Consider the following 22,361-nt stretch of genomic DNA (forward strand, 5'->3'; position numbering starts at 1 on the left):
AATTAATGGTCGCTTATCCCGCGGATTGAACCCGAGTCCTCAGGCATGGTTAGCGAACATTCTAACCACTGGACCACCAATTGATATTTAACTGTCACTTCAACTTCAAGTCACTCGGCACACACACACATGTCATCTATGCGGCTCGCCGTGAGAGACGAGACGCATGCCATCGTCGACTTATGATTCTGCATATAAACCCTGCCATGCTGCTATATTTCATCAGCTCATGGTATAGTGGTTAGCGTGCTCGCTTGGAATGCGAGAGGTCCGAGGTTCGATCCCGGATCAAGTCATCACATTCGATTTTAATGAACTGAAAGTAATTATTGGAAATTAATGTTCGCTTATCTCGGGGATTGAACCCGAGTTCTCTATTATGGTTACCGAAGGCTCTAACCACTGGACCACCATTTGATATCATATGATTACTTCAACTTCAAGTGATTCGACACACACATGTCACACACAGCTATGCGGCTCACCGTGAGAGACGAGACGCAAGCCATCGTCGACTCATGATTCAGCATATAACCCATGCTATGCTGCTTTATTTCAACAGCTCCTGGTATAGTGGTTAGCGTCCTCGCTCAGCATTGGAGACGTCCGATGTTCGAACCTGGCTCAAGTCACAATCAATTTTAGTGAAATGAAAGTAATTATTTGAATATAATGGTCACTCATACCGGGAACTGAACCCGAATCCTGTGCCATGGTTAGCGAACACTTTAACCACAGGACTACCAATTAATATTTAATTGATACTTAAACTTCAAGTAATTTTGAGCACACAAATACATCAGCTATGTGGCTCGCCGTGAGAGACGAGACGCATTCCGTCGTCGACTCATTACTTTGATTTGGCTCACGCCGGGTATATAATAATAATGCACCCTATTTGTCTCACGACGGGCTGAAAGTAATTCACCCGATATATTGCTACTAACGGGCGATAAATTATTCACCCAGTTTTGCTAGCGCCTTACGGGCTTAAAGCTACATTGCTCACGCTAGGCTGAAAATAATCAATTCTATGCTGCTCACACCGGTCACGACATAATTCACCCTACGATGCTCACGACGGGATGAAAATAATGCACCCCACATTGCTCACGCCGGACATAAAAACACTCATTGTATTTCGCTATCGGCGGGCTGAAATTTATTCACCCTATTTCGTCCATGGCGGGCTGACCATTATTCACTCTACGATGCTAACGACGGGCAAAAATAATTCATCCCACGTTGCTTACTACGGGATTAAAATAATACACTCTATTTCACTCACACCGGGCTCAAAATAATTCACCCTATTTCGCTCAGGGCGGGCTGAAAATATTTCACCAAATATTGCTTACTCTGGGATTAAAATAATTCATCTCACATTAATCATGGCGGGCTGAAAATAATTCACTCTATTTCACTCGCGGCAGGTTGAAAATATTTCACTCTATTTCCCTTTTACTGGCTTAAAATTAGTCAACCCAGGTTGATCACGCCGGGCTGGAAATATTTCGCCGTGTGTTGCTCTTGACGGGCTGAAAAAAATTCCCCTTCCATTGATCATGACGGGCTGAAAATATTAAACCCTTTGCTGCTCACACCGGGCTGAAAAATATTCACCCTATTTCACTTTCGACGGTCTGAAAAGAATTTACACCAAGTTTCTCACGACGGGCTGAAAATAGTTTGCTCCATTTCGCCCACGACGGGCTGAAAAGAATTCACCCTATTTCACTCACAGCGGGCTGAAAATAATTCACTCTATTTCGCTAACGCCGGGCTTAAACTAATTCAATATATTTCGCTCACGACGCGCTGAAAATAATTCAACCTATTTCACTCACAGCGGGCTGAAAATAATTATCCCTATTTCACCCACGACGGGCTTAAAATAATTTACCGTACGTTGCTCACGCCGGGCTTAAAATAATGCAGCCTTCTTCGTTTATTTTCGTTGAAAATGACAATATAGATGTATGAACTATCCATTTGTTCACATCGAGACGTGAAACGAGATATCGCTGTTGGTGTAGTGGTTATAGCACTGGATTGACAACTCAAAGAATGGTGGTTCAAACCCACTCTCAGCGAAAAAATGTGTAATGAAGTAAATAGTCTCAATATCGATAAAGTCCAATTCCAATGTGATTTAAAAGCTTTTTCTCACGCTGGGTGATAACTATGACCATGTGTAAGTATGTGCTATCCACCTGGTCACGTCAGAACTTGATTATATACAACACTGTTGGTGTAGTGGTTATAGCATTGGGTTGGTAATCCAAAGGATGTCGGTTCAAACCCGCTTTCGGCAAAATACAATAAGTTGCTAAAATATGTCATGTAAATGAATCGCAAGTTGGGTATGAATAAAGATTTGACACTGTTACAGTTTTGTCCGCACATTAAACGACGATTTATAGCAACTCTTGCAACATTCATTCACAACTCCATGGCTCAGTGGTTAGAGTGACGGATTCAAGATTCAGCGGAGTAGGGTTCAAATGACACTCAAGACAGTAACAAGTTAAATGAAGAATACACGGGCAGGTAATCAATAGGTAAGGGATAAATAGATGGGTAAAGTAAAGTGGGAACAAATACAGTAAATATCAATAAATGTCAAGTGGAACACATCCAAATTCTGAATAAAACACAAGTCCCCGGTATCAAATCCCTAGAAAAATTACAAGTCCAAAAAAACCTAATAACCCCAACGGGCTTACAGAGAAAAACGACAGAGTCCTAAAATGAAACCAAAATATCACGTAAACAAGTACAAGTCCAAAATCACACCCAAAACACCATAAATTGTGTCAAATCCAACACAACCAAACTCTGAAAAAAGCAAGTCCCGAAAATAAACCCAAAATTGTGTCAAATCCAACACAACCAAACTCTGAAAAAAGCAAGTCCCGAAAATAAACCCAAAGTCCACCGATACTTGGTTGCAACGAAAAAAACAAATTCCACAAATCCACAAACAAAACCTAAAAGACCGACTGGCTCACGGTGGAAGATGATAAGTCCATAAATGGATGAAAAAACAAGTCCCAGCGAGTAAGGAATTGGGCAGTGGGATTATACGAGTGGCGTTTTGCTCCATGTGTGCTGTGCTGTGCGCTTGGGTGATTGCGTCTAGCAAGGTGGTTCGCCGTCCTTGGACGGGCATCTGGTATACTAGTCTCTTCTGTATAGCCCGTGGTTCATCCCATTCAACCTTGACTTTGTCTGTGAAACTGTTTGTTTGTTGGTTTGTTTGTTTGTTATCACCAAGCATCCAACTTTGCTGTTTGTCTGTAGCGGCGAGACGCATCCAGGTGCGAAAGATTGGAGACGAGGCGCATACATCGTTAAAGGCGCTTCATCATCCCACACACACACTTTTCCGTCTCTCTCATTGCGCGTTGGTACCTCTTTGCATCTGTGCTTCACAGTGTGTGTGTGTGTATGTGTACACCACCCGGGATCGAACCAAGTGGGGGGTTGGGGGTTTGAGACATTTTTTTTTCCATTGCTAATTATCACACAATGTCCTCTATTAATTTGTATCGAGTGTTGGGTTTGAACCATGGCTTCGAATACTTGGTGGGTCCGATAGCGTTGCAACACGGTCCTCACCTCATACTCTAACCACTACACTATCAGAACTGATATTCATTCCAAGTTGAAACTCCATACAACTGCTGTCGTTGCGACTTTTGGTGCTTTTATAGTGCGCATCCACACACTACATCAATCCATCCCATGGCTTGCTACCGTATTTCATCGGCTCATGGTATAGTGGTTATAGTGCTCGCTTAGCATGCGAGAGGTCCGAGGTTCGATCCCGGCTCAAGTCATCACATTTGATTTTAATGAACTGAAAGTAATTATTTGAAATTAATGGTCACTTATCCCGGGGATTGAACCCGAATCCTCCGGCATGGTTAGCGAACGCTCTAACCACTGGACCACCAATTGATATCAGGTATCAACTTCAACTTCAAGTGGCTCGACACACACATGTCACACACAGCTATGTGGCTCGCCGTGAGAGACGAGACGCAAGGCATCGTCGACTCATGATTCTGCATATAACCCTTGCTATGTTGATATTTTCCATCAGCTCATGGTATAGTGGTTAGCGTGCTCGCTTAGCATTCGAAAGGTCCGAGGTTCGAACCCGGATCACTTCCGATTTTAATGAACTGAAAGTAATTATTGGAAATTAATGGTCGCTTATCTCGGGGATTGAACCCGAGTTCTCTGGCATGGTAAGCTAACACTCTAACCACTGGACCACCAATTGATATCTGATAGTAACTTCAACTTCGAGTGACTCGGCACACACACACATGTCATCTATGCGGCTCGCCGTGAAAGACGTGACGCATGCCATCGTCGACGCATGATACTGCATATAAACCCTGCTATGCTGCTATATTCCATCATCTCATGGTATAGTGGTTAGCGTGCTCGCTTAGAATGCGAGAGGTCTGAGGTTCGATCCCGCCTCAAGTCACCACTTTCGATTTTAATGAACTGAAAGTAATTATTTGAAATTAATGGTCGCTTACCCCGGGGATTGAACCCGAGTCATCTGACATGGTTAGCAAACACTCTAACCACTGGACCACCAATTGATACGTGGTTGTTACTTCAACTTCAAGTGACTCGGCGCACACACACATGTCATCTATGCGGCTCGCCGTGAAAGACGTGACGCATGCCATCGTCGACGCATGATACTGCATATAAACCCTGCTATGCTGCTATATTCCATCATCTCATGGTATAGTGGTTAGCGTGCTCGCTTAGAATGCGAGAGGTCCGAGGTTCGATCCCTAAAATCCCCCAAGTCACATTCGATTTTAATGAACTGAAAGTAATTATTGGAAATTAATGGTCGCTTATCCCGGGGATTGAACCCGAGTCCTCTGACATGGTTAGCTAACACTCTAACCACTGGACCACCAATTGATGTCTAATAAATACTTCAACTTCAAGTGACTCGGCACACACACACATGTCATCTATGCGGCTCGCCGTGAAAGACGAGACGCATTCCGTTGTCGACTAATTTTTTTGATTTGGCTCACGCCGGGCAGATAATAATAATGCCTATTTGTCGCACGACGGGCTAAAAGTTATTCACTCTATATATTGCTTCCACTGGGCCATAAATAATTCACCCGTGTTTTACTATTGTTGGACGGATAATGCTTAAACCTTCATTGCTCTCGCCGGGCTGAAAATAATCAACTCTATGCTGCTCACGCTGGACTCGACATAATTCACCCTACAATGCTTACGACGGGTTTCAAATAATTCAGCCTACATTGCTCATACCGGGCTTGAAAAAATGCATCCTACTTCTCTCACGGCGGGCTGAAAATAATTCAGCCTACATTGCTCATACCGGGCTTGAAAAAATTCATCCTACTTCTCTCACGGCGGGCTGAAAATAATTCACCCTACATTGCTCACGCCGGTCATAAAAACATTCACTGTATTCCGCTCACGGCGGGCTGAAATTAATTCACCCTATTTCGTCCACGGCGGGCTGACCATTATTCACAATACGATGCTAACGACGGGCAAAAAAAATTCATTTCACGTTGCTTACTACGGGCTAAAAAATAATAAACTCTATTTCACTCACACCGGGCTGAAAATAATTCACCTTATTTCGCTCAGGCTGGGCTGAAAACAATTCGCTCTATGCTTCTCACGCCGGACTCGACATAATTCACCCTACGATGCTCACGACGGGTTTCAAATAATTCAGTCTACATTGCTCATACCGGGCTTGAAAAAATTCATCCTACTTCTCTCACGGCGGGCTGAAAATAATTCACCCTACATTGCTCACGCCGGGCATAAAAACATTCACTGTATTACGCTCACGGCGGGCTGAAACTAATTCACCCTATTTTGTCCACGGCGGGCTGACCATTATTCTTAATACGTCGCTAACGACGGGCAAAAAAAAATCATTTCACGTTGCTTACTACGTGCTTAAAATAATACACTCTATTTCACTTACACCGGGCTGAAAATAATTCACACCATTTCGCTCAGGGCGGGCTGAAAATAATTCGCTCTATGCTGCTTACGCCGGACTTAAAATAATTCACCTTACGTTGCAAACTCTGGGATTACAATAATTCATCTCACATTAATCATGGCGGGCTGAAAATAATTGACTCTATTTCGCTCACGACGGGCTGCAAATAATTCATTCATTCCGTTAATGACGGGTTGAAAATAAATCACCCTACATTGCTAAGTCAAGGCTTCAAAAAATGCATCCAACGTTAATCACGCCGGGCTCAAAATAATTCACTCTATTTCGCTTTGAAAGGGCTGAAAAACATTCTCACTAAGTTGCTCACGCCGGGCTTGAAATAATTCACCCTACTTTTCTCACGACGGGCTGAAAATAATTCACCATAAAGTGCTCACGCCGTGCTGAAAAGAATTCATCCTATATCGCTCACGCCGGGCTTAAACTAATTCACTCAATTTCGCTCACAACGGGCTGGAAATTATTCACCCTATTTCCCTCACAGCGGGCTTAAAATAATTCATCCTATTTCGCCCACGACGGGCTTAAAATAATCGACCGTACGTTGCTCACGCCGGGCTTAAAATAATGCACCCTTTTTCGTTTATTTTCGCTGACCATGACAATATAGATGTATGCACTACCATTTGATCACGTTGAGACTTGCCACGAAACACCACTGTTGGTGTAGTGGTTATAGCATTGGATTGGTAATTCAAGGGATGTTGGTTCAAACCCACTCTCGGCAAACAACTATCTACTGAATCAAATACTCTTAATATCGATAAAGTCAACTTCCGATGCAATTTAAACGCTTTTGCTCACGCTGAGTGATAACTATGACATTGTGTAAGTATGCGTTATCCAATTGGTCACGTCAGAACTTGATAATCTACACCGCTGATGGTGTAGGGGTTATAGCATTGGATTAGTAATCGAAAGGTTCTTGGTTCTAACCCACTATCCGCAAAAAAATATAAGCTAAAATCTAACAAGCAAATGAATCGCAAGTAGGTAATAATAAAAAAGATTTGACACTGTTACAATTTTGTCCGCAGATTAAATGACGATTTATAGCAATTCTGACCACATTCTTTCACAACTCCAAGGCTCAGTGGTTAGAGCGACGGATTCAAGATTCAGCGGACCAGAGTTCAAACAACACTCAAGACAGTTACCAGTAAATTGTAGAATACACGGGCAGGTACTCAATGGGTAAGGGATAAATAAATGGGTTGCTATAAAGTCAAGTGGGAATAAATACAGTAAAAAACAATAAATGTCAAGTAGAACATATCCAAATTCTGAATAAAACACAAGTCCCCGACACAAAATACTTCGAAAAATTCCAAGTCCCAAAACACCTTACAACACTAACTGCCTTACAGTGGGCAACGACAAAGTCCCCAAATGGAACCTAAGTACCACGAAAAAAAGTACAAGTCCAAAATCACACCCAAAATACTCAAATACCCGAGTTGTGTCAAATCCAACACAACCAAACTCTGAAAAATATAAGTCCCAAAATAAATCCAAAACTCAACCGATACTTGGTTGCAACGAAAAAAACTAAGTCCAAAAAAAAAACACCCAAAAGACCGACTGGCTCACGGTGGAAGATGTACAAGTCCATAAATGGATGAAAAAACAAGTCCCAGCGAGTAAGGAATTGGGCAGTGGGATTATACGAGCGGCGTTTTGCTCCATGTGTGCTGTGCTGTGCGCTTGGGTGATTGCGTCTAGCAAGGTGGTTCGCCGTCCTTGGACGGGCATCTGGTATACTAGTCTTCTTCTTCTACTGCTTCTACTGCTCTATAAACCGCGGGCGTGGGTAGGTGACCTTGGCGTGTCTGTGGATCTGTCTGTTTGTTTGTTTGTTTGTTTGTTTGTCCCAACCGAGGTCCAGAGTCGTTTGTCTGTATCGGCGAGACGCAACCAGTGGCGAAAGTTTCGAATTGAGTAAGCGAGGCGATACACACGTCAGCATTCCTCACCGTTTGTCCGTTTGCGCGCGCCCTTCTCGCCACACACACACACACGGGCTCGAACCGTGTGCGTTTTTTTTTTTTTTTTTTTTTTTTTATTGGGACAGGGGGGGGGAGAGGGGGGTAGAATTTGTTAGTAGTCGGGTAGGGTTTTTTTTTCCATCGGTGATATGTCGATGTCCTCTATTAGATTCGAGTGTACTACTTGGGGTTTGAACCATGGTCGGAGAGGTGCTTCCGCCGCACATCCGATAAGGATGGCATTGTCGCACACACTCTAACCACTACACTATCAGAACTGATATTCATATCGAGTTGGAATTTGGACTGATGGTTGTTTGTTGTTGCCCTTCCAGTGTTTCGTGCGCGGCGCGCGCCGTTTGTCTTGGACATGAATTTTTACATCCAATTTCCTCTGTTTCATTCCAACTCTCTCATGGTGTATTGGTTAGCGCGACCTGCCACCATGCGAGAGGTCCGAGGTTCGATCCCGGTACAAGGCATTGTTATGAATTGTTAATTTGTAAACTTCAATTTTCAATTTAGAAATTGGTGTCTATCGGGATTTGAACCTGAAAACTCATACATGGTAAGCGAACTCGCTAACCACTTGCCCACCAATTGATATTCAAGGTTGATTTCATTGAAGTGTGGTTTCAAACATCTCTGCATCTCGCGTTGCGAATGACACACAGGTGAGCGCGACGCGACGCACCATATCTCTACGACATATTTATAGATCCCGTTACTTACTTTGATATCCATATCCCTCTTGGTGTATTGGTTAGCGTGCTCGGCTAACATGCGAGAGGTCTGAGGTTCGATGCCGGATCAAGGCGCTGTTAATGTTTATAGATTTGCAACGTTTTATTTGCAGAAATTGGAGTGTTTATCGGGATTTGAACCCGAATACTCACGCATGGTAAGCGAACTTGCTAACCACTTGACCACCAATTGATGTTTTACCTTTTATCTTATTGACAAGTTGTTTCAAACATGTCTGCGTCTCGCGTCAAGTCACTGATGACGCACAGATGAGCGCGACGCGACGCTTCGAGTTTTGATCGCGGGTCAAGGAGCAGTTATAAATTTTTAATTTACAATGTACAATTTTTTCAATTTAGTAATTGGTGTCTATCGGGATTTGAACCTGAAAACTCACACATGGTAAGCGAACTTGCTAACCACTTGACCACCAATTGATATTATTCAATGAGCTCATTTAAGAGTAGTTTCAAACATTTTGGAGTCTCGCGTTACACACGTCGCGTAGATCTTGCCTCACACAGGTGAGCGCGACGTGACGCACCGTATCTGTAAGACATATTTTTACATCCAATTCCCTCTACAAAGTTTATCTCTCTAATGGTCTATTGGTTAGCGTGCTCGGCTAACATGTGAGAGGTCCGAGGTTCGATCCCGGGATGTGTTAAGGATAATTAATTTGCATTGATCAATGATCAATTTAGAAATTGGAGTGCCAATCGGGATTTGAACCCGAGTATTCACGGATGGTAAGCGAACTTGCTAACCACTTGACCACCAATTGATATTTTTTCTTCGATCTTATTGACAAGTTGTTTCAAACATACCTGCGTCTCGCGTCACGTTGCTCATGACGCACTGGTGAGCGCGACGTGACGCACCGTGTCTTTAAGATATATTTTTACATCCAATTCCCTATACTGATTCCATCTCTCTAATGGTCTACTGATAGCGTGCTCGACTACAAAGAGAGAGGACCGAAGTTCGTTCCTGGGTCATTTCGCTGTTATGAATTATTAATTTGCAATGTTCAAGTTTTTCAATTAAGAAATTAGTGGCTATCAGGATTTGAACCCGAGTACTCACGCATGGGAAGCTAACTTGCTAACCACTTGACCACCAATTAATATTTGGCTTTGATCTTATTGACAAGTTGTTTCAAAGATATCTGCGTCTCGCGTCACGTCGCTCATGACGCACAGGTGAGCGCGACGTGACGCACCGGATCTCTTAGACATATTGTTAGATCCCATTCCCTTTATTGTTATCATCGTTCAAATGGTCTATTGGATAGCATGCCCGGCTACGAAGCGAGAAGTTCGAGGTTCGATCCCTGGTCAAGTTGCTGTTGTTAATTTGTAATTTATTATTTTTTGCAATTTATTAATTTGCAATTTTCAATTTTCATTATAGAAATTAGTGTCTGTCGGGATTTGACCCCGAGTTCTCACACATGATAGGCGAACTTGATAACCACTTGGTCACAAACTGATATTCATCATTGAGCTCATTTAAGAGTAATTTCAAACATTTCGGTGTCTCGAATAGTCGAATTACACACGTCGCGTTACACTTGCCAAACACAGGTGAGCGCAACGCGACGCACCGTGTCTCTACGACATATTTTTACATCCAATTCTCTACGTTGAACTTCATATCCATAATGGTGTATTGGTTAGCGTCTACTGCTACCATACGAGAGGTCCGAGGTTCGATCCCGGTCAATGTCAACTTTATTTAATGTTAACACGAATTAATTTAGAAATTAGGATTACATCGATATTATATCGAGTCACGTTGCTAATCGAGCAGACGATGGTAATCATTGTTGTTTACAACAACTGACACGTCAAATTTTGTCTCGAGTAATAGATTTCTTCGATTTTGATTTCTCGATTGCGATTGATTTCATACTCCAAACTGTGTAAATTCGAGACAAATTGGGTAAGTCAAACTGGTGTATCAAATAGATACAGTGTAAATATACAATTCTTTCATCATTTGTCAAACGTAAATATTTGTGATTGACTTATGTTTTGACTTACATGTAACAAGACAAAAAGTTTGACGAATTGGTGACTTCATCGACTCTTTTCAAACTTTCAGCCAAATAAAGCAATAAACTTAATTGCCAGGTGACTTATATAGATTACATTTATCTCAATTGCAACAAATTCAACTGTTTCATGTTTTGCATTCTAGATTTCTCGGCCTGTTGTATATATAATCACAGTGACTGTGTTTCTACTTCAAGCCTGCGACTGGCATCTGGATTTTCATAGCCAGGTATAAGTATTGCTATTTTATTTCATTTCAATTACAAAAAAAAGATGATGAAAATATTTGTTTAATTCACCAGTTTGTAGTGTACTATCGAAAGGACTGCATTCCCTTCTTCGAGCCCATGACTGGCATCAGGATTATCATAGTCAGGTAAGATTTTTCAGTTCACTTTTATCCATTTGAACAAGCCCATGGTTTGAATCTTTGCTACGAACTCATAAGTCATTGTCTTCGACGATTTTTTTCTAATAATCATCCGCTCTCGGTGTAGTGGTTACCGTGTTGGATTTCAAACACTGGGGTTAATGGTTCGGTTCTCGATAACAGTACCTTAATTAACGATGGTGAAAATTGTTGTAGTTACCAAACACGACCCTTTGAATTGTTTTTGAACACTCGAGTTCTTATACGTGTATGTAATTTGCATTTTAATTTTCAGCCTGTAGTGTACAATCGAAGTGAGTGCCTGCCTTCCTCACTTGCGGCCCATGACTGGCATCAGGAATTTAATTGTCAGGTACAAACATGGCAGTTTATTTCATTCCAATTAAAAACAGTAGGATTAAATTATATTTTAACATTCATTAGCCTGCAGTGTATTATCGAAAGGACTGCATTCCCTTCTTCGAGCCCATGACTGGCATCAGGATTATCATAGTCAGGTAAGATTTTTCAGTTCACTTTTATCCATTCGATCAAGCCCATGGTATGAATCTTTGCCACGAACTCATAAGTGATTGTCTTCGACGATTTTCTTCCAATATTCATCCGCTCTTTGTATAGTGGTTAGCGTGTTGGATTTCAAACACTGGGGTTAATGGTTCGGTTCTCGATGACAGCACATAATTTAACGATGGTGAAAATTGTTGTATGTGCTACCAATCACGACCATTTGAATTGTTTTTGAACACTCGAGTTCTTATACGTGTATGGATTTTGCTTTTTAATTTTCAGCCTGTAGTGTACAATCGAGGTGAGTGCCTGCCTTCCTCACTTGCGGCCCATGACTGGCATCAGGAATTTAATTGTCAGGTACAAACATTGCAGTTTATTTCATTGCAATTAAAAACATTAGGACTAAAATATATTTTTGCATTCATTAGCCTGTAGTGTTATCGAAAGGACTGCATTTCCTTCTTCGAGCCCATGACTGGCATCAGGATTGTCATAGTCAGGTAAGATTTTTCAGTTCACTTTTATCCATTCGAACAAGCCCATGGCATGAATCTTTGCTACGAATTCATAAGTGATTGTCTTCGACGATTTTCTTCCAATTTACATCCGCTCTTGGTGTAGTGGTTAGCGTGTTGGATTTCAAACACTACGGTTAATGGTTCGGTTCTCGATGACAGCACATAAATTGGAGATGTTGAAAAATTGTTGCGCGTGTTAGCAATTACGACCATGTGAATTATGTTTTGTATTAATTTTGAACACTCGAATTCTTATACGTGTATGTATTTTGCAATTTGTTTTTCAGCCTGTAGTTTACAATCGAATTGAGTGCCTTCCTCACTTTCGACCTACGACTGGCATCAGGAATTCAATTGTCAGGTACACTTTTTGTCGATTCCATTTATTTTAATGAAAACAATTAGCTTTCACAAATATTTTCATTCACCAGCCTGTAGTGTTCCGTCGAAGTTACTCCGTTTCTCGCTTCCAGCCAACGACCGGCATCAGGACTTTAATTGTCAGGTAAATTGTTTTGATTGTACCTTTTTTCCATTAGAACATGTTTATAGCACGTTTTATTACCTGCTATAAAATTGGTAGTTGATAACTTTAAAACTTTTTTGCCAAAAATTATTCTGAGTTGGTGTAATGGTTAACGTTCTAGCACGGTAATCTCGATCAACAGAGGCTCTGTGTTCAACTCTCGGGCGGTGTGTTTTAATTTAGAAGGAATGTTGGTCGATAATTGAAATTTATGTTAGTGGTTTGCTATGTTTTTGACTGTGTCCAATGCTCAACAAAAGAGACAGAGTTCAATTCAGTAGCTCTAGGCTACTATTTTTTTGTCGTCGAATCGCCGACCAATTTGTACCCAAACATGGTGTAGTGGTTATCACCTTCGGTTTCTAATCGAGTGGTGAAATGTTCGAATCTACTTCCATTCAAATTCGTTTTGGGTATTTGTGAAGAATTTCGTTATTCTGTTGAACTTTGATTAAGTTGGCAATTATTTAGCATGTACTTCCTTCGAAAAAAAAAAGAAACCAAAAATCGCCAGGTAACGGTGATTTTGTCGTCGATTTACTACATTTTTGTATCGGAACGTGGCGTTGTGGTTAGTGTGTTCGATTTCAAACGCACAGGTTGATGGTTCAAGTCTGGTTTCATAAAATAAACTTTACCAATAAAAAATGTGCGCGTCAGTTACTGAACTTGGATGAGATGTTTGCATTTTTTACTGATACAAGCTTTTATTTTGCATTAAATAGCCTGTAATGCATCGAATTTGTGACCAGATCTTCAAGTCGCCATTCACTTCCGCTCCGAGATGTCTTCCAGCTTACTTCTAACTTCCTACGGCATCAGGACACTCATTGCTCAAGTAAAGTACTTTCCGAATTCCAACAATTTAAAGTCCGTAGCATGTTTTTATTAGCCTGCTAAAGACTTATTAGTTGTGGTGTCCGACGGTTTTCAGCCAATTTGTGCTGGTCTTGGTATAGAGGTTAGCATTTTGGCTTTTAACAGTCACAATTGCGATAAAAATCCCGATCAAGTCAGCATCAAGTTGAGCGCAAATGAAAATAATTGCATAATTGTTGACATTTTTGGGGGTCAGTCATTGTAAAACGAACAGTCGACAACCGGAGAGGAGCTAACCTGCGATGCGTATTTGTTTATCAGATGTGAACCTTAACCGGGCTGTACCACTGGGATATTGAGCACCGGTTGTGTCGACGGCTTACGTTCGAATTTGTGTTTAATTTTAAGCTTTTTGAAATTTTTGCGGTGTAAAGCCCTCCAAAAGCCCTCCAAAAAAGCCCTCCACTGATAGAAGCGAATTTTTTTTGATAAATTAGGGGTTATTTTGCTGATTTGAAAATGCCACCGCGTCGCGAATTAACTCGAGAGGAAAAAGATGAGAAGAATAGGAAGGCTAGGGAAAAAAGAAGTAACGAAGACCCGGAGGCTAAGGAAGTGCGATTGGCGGCTAATAGGGAAAAGGCCAAGATCGCTCGTGAAGAGAAGCGACGTCGGCTCAATCCCGAAGAAGTTCAGGTTGCCAAAAATTTGAATGCGAAAAAGGCTAGGGAAGGGCGTCAGGCAGAGGCACCTGACGAGAGAGCGTTGAGGCAGAGGTTAGATGCTGAGCGGAAGAGAGTCGCCCGTGCTAACGAGACTCAGGTTGAACATGAAGCTAGACTGCATGATCAGCGAATCCGTCAGCAACTCCTTCGACAGGAACAAGCGGAAGAAGAAAATCGTGCTCGACTGTTAGCCGAGGCGGAGCGGCAAGCAGTTTTTCGTCAAGAAGAAGAAAATCGTGCGCGACTGTTAGCCGAGGTGGAGCGGCAAGCAGTTCTTCGTCAAGAAGAAGAAAATCGTGCGCGACTGTTAGCCGAGGCGGAGCGGCAAGCAGATCTTCGTCAAGATGAACAAATTCGAGCTCGATTGCAAGCCGAGGCAGAGCGGCAAGCTGCTCTTCGTCAACAAGAAGCAGCAATTATTCTACGAGCGATGAATCAGAGACCTGCATGTGATCGCCCAAGAGTTGTTCTTGCTAATGATGCTGTGGCAGAGCGTCCGGCAAGACAACAACATCAGGCAAGAAAGAGAGCTGCTGACGACAGCGAAACTCCCGAAGAACAACGAGCTAGGTTGCAAGCCCAGGCGTTACGGAAGAAATATCTGCGGAGAGATGAATCGGAAGCAGAGAGATCAGCAAGACTTCAAGATCAGGCAGTGAGGCAAAAATCTCTGCGGAACGAGGAGTCTGAAGCAGAGAAAAGTTCTAGACTTTGTGAACAGGCTTTGCGGCAAAATTCTCTGCGGAAAGAGGAATCGGAGGCAGAGAGATCAGCTAGACTTCAAGATCAGGCACAGAGGCAAAAATCTCTGCGGAACGAGGAATCTGAAGCAGAGAATTCTTCAAGACTTCGTGAGCAGACCTTGCGTCAAAATTCTTTGCGGAAAGAGGAATCTGAAGCAGAGAATTCTTCAAGACTTCGTGAGCAGACCTTGCGTCAAAATTCTTTGCGGAAAGAGGAATCTGAAGCAGAGAAGTGGGCTAGACAACGAGCGCAGGCACTACGCCAAAAAAATTTACGAACCAAAGAAACTGAATTAGGTGCAGCTAATAGACAGTTGGCAGACAAAGTTCGACATGAAGCTACCCGTTCTAAAGAAACTCCCGAGGAAAGATTGGATCGCGCTATCGCTGATAACTTTCTTCATCAGATTCATCGTCTCGAAGAAACTGAGCAGGAAGCCGCAGCAGGTCGCGAAGCAAATATGGAATGGATGGCTGGTTACCGAGCAACTGAGAATGAGGAAGAAACAGCTGATAGGCGTGAAGAGGATAGGTTGCGAACAGAGCTACAGCGAGAACATCAATTTGAACGAGAGCGAGAAGAGGAAGAACTGCGAGCAAGAAATGCGCTTCAACACGCCGAAATTGTTCCCGTTGAAACCGCAGACCACGAAGCTTTTCTTCGTGAGATGCACCTTGATCGCAACCGTGCTGGAAATCGGCGAACGCATCGGATAGCTTGCAAAGACATTGTTGTAGAGGATCGGGTTCATTTGCTTGACATTGGAGATTTGACCAAGATTTGTGCTGAGTGTGACGCCAAACACTTTGAAAAAGAGATGCCAAAAGATCAAAAGTTCCAGCGATGCTGCGGAAAGGGAAAAGTAATTATTCCACCACCAAAGCCATGTCCGCAACCCTTGGCCAGTCTCTTGCAAAATCAGCATCCAAAGTCCAAGCAATTCATGAAGCAAATTCGAAACTACAACAGTGCTCACGCTTTTGCTTCGCTTGGAGCAAACCAATCTCCACCACCAAACCGAGGCCCCTACTGCTATCGAATTCATGGCCAGATTTACCATCAAATCACTCCGCTTGGTCCAACACCAAATCCCAGATATGCAGATCTGTATTTTTTGGACTCGGCGCAGGCCACTGATTATAGGGCAAATATCCAGGCAATGTCGGGTTGTTGTAGAATATTGATGGAAGAATTGGACGCTATGCTTCGAGAGAAGAATCCGTACGCCTTGGTTTACAAGATGATGCGCCAAGTTCTTGAAGAAGAATACGTTCAACGCCAGGCCGCAAATCTTCCTCACTACACTGTCGGCATGATAATCACTTGTGATAGAAGAAATGTCGACCAGCGGCGCTACAACTGCCCGACGGCCCACGAGATAGCAGTAGTATTCAAAAGCTCTGATGGAGCTCCGCCATCCAACAGAGATATTCGTGGCCATCTCTATATTCCCGTCAGAGGCCGACGTTTCATCCAGATTAACACACAGAAGCCCATGTGTGATCCGATGTGTTATCCTCTGCTATTCCCCAACGGTGAAGATGGTTGGCATGCTCACATGAATTATAACACCACCAGTCGGAGGGAAAGAGATGAAGCAGCAGCAATGGCAATGATTGTTGATGAGGATGAAGAGGAGCAGATTGATCCCCTGTGGCCCAACCCCAGAGTGTTAATTCGTGAAGAAGTCGCCGCAGCAGATGGCAATGCTGAGATTGAAAATGAGCGAAATGTAGAACCGGAACCAGCCGAAGCAGACGAGAACGATGATCAACAACCAAACAGGAACAGAGGCCCACGCTCAAGAGTGACGCAAGCCGAGTTCTACAGTTCAATCATGTCAATCCGCGGTGATTTCAATATCGTTTTGTCCGGGGGTGCCCTCACTCAGCAATATTTTGTCGATTCTTACGTCAAGACCGAGGGGAATCGCATAGATTGGCTCAGAAAACACCAGACAGAGCTGCATGTTGAGCGCTACTGCGGTCTGATGGATTACATCAACAATCGAGCGGAAAGAGAAAATGTGGAAGTTGGCACTATCTACATTCTCCCTTCGTCCTTCATTGGCAGTCCTCGAGCCATGAAGCAAAATTATCAAGACGCGATGGCAATTGTTGCCAAATTTGGAAAACCAACTTTTTTTTTGACGTTTACTTGCAATCCCAAGTGGAGAGAAATTACGGCAAATATTGCGAACTATCAGACAGCTTCTGATCGTCCCGATATGGTCGCACGAGTCTTCCACTTGAAGAAAAAAGAGTTGGTCGACGACATCGAGAAAAAGCAAGTTTTGGGTTTCGCCACAGCTCATATCGAAGTCATCGAATTTCAAAAACGCGGTCTTCCTCATTGCCACATGCTGATCTGGATCGATAAGAGAGATGCCCCTTTATCACCAGAAGATATGGACAAGACCATTTGTGCGGAAATTCCCGACAAGTCCCTCCATCCAAGACTCTACGCCGCTGTTATGGCTCACATGATCCACGGCCCGTGTGGAGCCATCAACAAAAAGTCTCCTTGCATGGATGTTGAAGGGTGCACCAAAAAGTTTCCGAAAGATTTCATCGCAGGAACCATCATCAACGACAACGGCTATCCGACTTATAGAAGAAGAGACACTGGAGTTAAACATCCGTTGAAAAGAGGGAATGTCGTCTATGAAGTAGACAACAGATGGGTTGTGCCTTATAACCCTTGGTTGCTGCTGAAATATGACTGTCATATAAACCTCGAATCCTGCGCTTCACTCACCAGTGTCAAATACATCTTTAAGTACGTGTACAAAGGCCATGACAGCGGAAACATTGAGACAAAAAAGGGAACGCATCAGCAAGTTGAAGGTGAAGATGAGCCGACATTCGTGTGGGACGAAATCACTACTTTTTTGGACACGCGTTACGTCAGCGCACCAGAAGCCGCCTGGAGAATCAATAAGTTTCCCCTCAGCAATCGTTCCCATGTCATCTTCCGACTTGCCGTACATCTTCCATTGGAACAGTCCGTCTTTTTCCACCCGGGCAACGAGGAACAAGCAGTCACCAACGCCGCTTTGAAAGAAACGACTTTAACTGCTTTTTTCATCTTGAACCGAGATAATGAAGAAGCGAGGCAGTATTTTTACCGAGAGATTGTCAACCATTTTGCTTTCGTCAAGGTTGGTGGCCGTAATTTCTGGAAGCGACGAGTTCAAAATCTCAAAATCATTGGCCGATTGTACACGGTGAGCGTCCGTCAAATTGAGCGATTCTGCCTGCGCTTGCTCCTCATTAACGTCAAAGGACCTACCAGTTTTGAAAATCTTCGAACAGTCAACGGTGTAATTTTACCGACGTTTAAAGCAGCCGCCGCTGCCTTAAATTTGTTGGAAGATGACAGCGTTTGGGAGAGGACGCTGGACGATGCGGCCGCCTTTGAAATGCCAGAACGATTGCGACAGCTTTTTGTTGACATTTGTCTGTTTTGCAATCCTACGGATGCTCTTTATCTCTTTGAGCGATCTTTACCTCAGCTAATGGAAGATTTTATTCGTAATGGTCACGACGCCGAAATAGCAAAAAACTTGACTTTGAAATTTATTCAAGACAAGCTACTTCTCAATAATCAAACGATGGAAAATCTCTCATTGCCTGTTCCTGATTTTCAGCTTATTCATCGTCTTATCGCGGCTCAACTCGAAGAAAATGCTGAAATTACTATGAGAGAGAAGAGAAGATTGGGTGAATTGATGGTTAGTCAGTTGAACGAAGGTCAACGGGCTGCCTTCGATCAAGTCATGGCTGCCGTCAACGATACTGAAAATGCAATTCCGCATCAGTATTTCTTGGATGGCCCTGGAGGAACGGGGAAGACGTTCCTGTACAACACTCTCATCACCGTACTGCAGGGACAAGGGAAAACAGTGATCGCCGTTGCGTCTACCGGCATCGCTTCTACGTTGTTGATTGACGGCACAACGTATCATTCCCAATTCAAGATTTACCCTCCAATTACTGAAGCGACCAGATCAAAAATCGAAGATGGTAGCTTCCTCGCCCATTTGATCAGAAGTGCAGTTCTCATCATTTCTGACGAAGCCACCATGAAGACAAATCACGCCCTTAGTGCTTTCAATTTCCTGTTCCAAAAGTTGCACAAGAACAATCTTCCTCACGGTGGTAAAGTGCTCCTTCTTGGTGGCGATTTTCGTCAGTGTTTACCGGTCGTCCGACACGGAAACAGGGTGACAGTGCTGGAAGTCACTATCCGAAACAATGACACTTGGCCTCAGTTTCGACAACTTCGTCTGACTCAAAATATGCGTACCGTGGCCGGCAGTCAAGACTACGCCGATTGGCTCATTCAGCTTGGAAACGGAACTCTACCGACGCATCCAAAATTGAACATCCCCGATATGATTGAAATTCCTAAAGAATTTTTCAATTATAACCGGAGTTTAGTCGAGCACGTCTTTGGTGATCCTGCTCAACTGTTAGATCCCGTCGTATCTCAAAAAATATGCAGTCGCGCTATTCTTTGTCCGAAAAACGGCGATTGCTTACGAATCAACAATCAGATCATCAAAGACATGCCCGGTACGCTTCATGAGTACAGAAGCATCGATACCATCGACTCTGACGACCCTGAAGAAATTTCAAATTACCCAACCGAAGTTCTCAACTCCTTTGACGTCTCCGGAATTCCCACCCATTTGCTGAAAATGAAAGTGGGAGCCGTCATCATTCTTCTGAAGAATATCGATTCGCGTCAGGGACTTTGCAATGGGACCCGGCTCATCATCAGGGCGCTTAGAGAAAATCTGATCGTTGCAGAAATTGCTGCTGGAAAAAACAAGGGGCACATCGTCTACATCCCGCGGATGATGATGTCCCCAACTGATTCGGATCTTCCAGTCATCCTCAAGAGGCTCCAGTTTCCCGTTTTGTTGGCGTTTGCGATGACCATCACAAAGTCACAGGGCCAAACGTTTGATCGGGTCGGAATATTACTTCCAGAACCCGTCTTCAGTCATGGCCAGCTGTATGTGGCCTTCTCCAGAGCTACATCGAAAGACGGTTTATTTTGATTTCTTATACATTTTTAAAATTAATAGTTTCATGAAATATTCAATAATTCTAATATTTTTTGTGTTCCCTCCCAAAAAGGAGTCCGAGTCGAGATTGCTGAGTCTGGGAAGCAAGGCAAGCTTCTCAAAAATCATCCGACAGCCACCGAAGAAGAAAAGAAAAAGGTGTTTACTTTAAATGTTGTCTTTAAAGAAGTTTTATTGTAACCATTTTAGACAACTGCAATTTAAACATATAGTCAAACATTCTCAAATCTAATTAAGAAATATTGATTTTTTGGTGAATACATTAATACATTCCCTTCCATTCCTTTCCTTCCCAAGAGGAACTAAATTCCGCCTCGGCCTATGGGCCAAAAAAAGGAGCACGGGCATGGCCATGGGGGCAGTTCCCATGTGCGCTCAACCGTGAATTAACAAACCTTATAAATAATAAACAATGGTCTTTCTCAAGATTTTATAAAACTTTTATTTTCATAACTATTTCTACAAGAATTTTTTATTCGTACGAGCAATAATGAACACTCAAAACAAAATTTTTCAAGACTTGAAGCCTAAGACAGAAATAAGCAATAACTGTTGCATGGCCAAAATTCATCAATTTTATTTCAGATTTAAATTTGATCATTTTAATTTATTTTTTTCCATTTTATCCTAAACAAATTTCATCCACTTGAATTAGCTATGTCACTGATTGAACAACATGACGTTTTTTTTCTGGAAAGATTGACTTTTACTTAACATACCTAAAGTCGTTGACGGATGAATAGGAATCCTTATACTACTAAAAAGTCATGGACGGATGAATAGAATGTCAATACTACTCACACTCTCCTTTAACACAGAAAAGGACTCAAATTTTTCAGCAAACACAACGTAGTCACATGGTGTAGTGGATAAAGTGCCGGACTATAAAGAAAGCGGTCTACGGTTCAAGTCCAGACCAGTGGTTTTCATTTTATCACTTAGGATAGAGCAGTAGAAATTAGTCATATAATGTTAATTACTACTTTATTATTTGTGCGTTTACATGAATGATTTACTATTTACGTAATTTCTTAATCTGAAGCTTATCAAAAATCGAAAATAACACAAAAACCAATAATATTTTCAATATTTCAAATTTATGCAATGTTCCGTGGTGTATGATGAAGCAGATGCTAATGAAGCAAATAGTCTTATTATTGAAAACTTCAAAATCCGATGTAAATAAAATTTCTTTGCTCACGCTGGGTGATAACTATGATAATGTGTAAGTATGCGCTATCCAACTGGTCACATCGGATATTATTTGTAAACACCGTTGTTGATGTAGTGGTTATAGCATTGCATTAGTAGGTCAAAAGTGTTTGGTTCAAACCCCAGCTCAGGCAAGCAAATAGTACCCGAAACGATGAATTCTTAAAATGAAGTAAATAAATTATTTTTGTTCTTGCTGGGCGATGACACTGAAAATGAAGAAGTATGCACTATCCAGCGGATATCGTCAAGAATTGGAAGAACACACCGCCGATGGGGTAGTGGTTATATCAATGGATTAGTAATTCAAAGGATGTTGGTTCAAATCCACTCTCAGTATAACTATAAAATAGCACTAAAAAAACAGCATGCAAATGAATGGCAAGCTGGAAAAGAATAAATCTTTACATGAATGATTTACTATTAACGTAATTTCTAGATCTAAAGCTTTATAATATAAAATACGTAAACCAATAAAATTTTCCATATTTCAAATTTATGCATCGTTCCCTGGTGAATGATGAAGCAGATGCTTATGAAGCAAATAGTCTTATTATAGATAAATTCAAACTCCGATGTAAAAAAAATGTCTTTGCTCACGCTGTGTGATATCTATGACAATGTGTAAGTAGGCGTTATGCACCTTTAACGTCAGATATTTATTGTAAATACCGTTGCTGTAATGGTTATAGCGTTGAATTGGTAATTCAAAGGTGGGTGGTTCAAACCCCCACTCGGGCAAGCAAATAGTTCCCAAAACAATGAATTCTTAAACTGCAGCAAATAAATTGTTTTTGTTCTTGCTGGGCGATGACACTGACAATGAAGAAGTATGCACTATCCAGCTGGTATCGTCAAGATTTGCAAAATACCACAGCAGATGGTGTAGTGGTTATAGTATTGGTTTGTTAATTCAAGGAATGTTGGTTCAAACCCACTCACAGCACAACTATAAAAATGCACTC

General features: G+C 42.2%; 1 protein-coding gene and 1 long non-coding RNA gene across 2 annotated transcripts; both read left to right on the forward strand.

Moving 5' to 3' along the window:
• The first annotated feature begins 11,675 nt into the window (after nt 1-11,675).
• LOC124326318 lies at nt 11,676-12,237 on the forward strand. The gene is made up of 3 exons (XR_006915541.1): nt 11,676-11,744; nt 12,037-12,114; nt 12,186-12,237. It is a non-coding gene; the product is annotated as an uncharacterized LOC124326318 (long non-coding RNA).
• Nucleotides 12,238-14,139: 1,902 nt separating this feature from the next.
• On the forward strand, nt 14,140-20,364 carry LOC124344095. The gene is made up of 2 exons (XM_046797574.1): nt 14,140-20,146; nt 20,237-20,364. Exons 1-2 carry the CDS (start codon nt 14,140-14,142, stop codon nt 20,362-20,364), a joined length of 6,135 nt encoding a protein of 2,044 aa, XP_046653530.1.
• The last annotated feature ends 1,997 nt before the right edge of the window (nt 20,365-22,361 follow it).

The sequence above is a fragment of the Daphnia pulicaria genome, chromosome 1, assembly GCF_021234035.1.
Source record: "Daphnia pulicaria isolate SC F1-1A chromosome 1, SC_F0-13Bv2, whole genome shotgun sequence".
Lineage (NCBI taxonomy): Eukaryota > Metazoa > Arthropoda > Branchiopoda > Diplostraca > Daphniidae > Daphnia > Daphnia pulicaria.

Coding starts and splice junctions, on each gene's coding strand:
- LOC124344095 (XM_046797574.1), top strand. CDS start 14,140: ATGCCACCGCGTCGCGAATTAACTCGAGAGGAAAAAGATGAGAAGAAT. Junction 20,147..20,236: donor CAGAGCTACATCGAAAGACG/GTTTATTTTGAT, acceptor CCTCCCAAAAAG/GAGTCCGAGTCGAGATTGCT.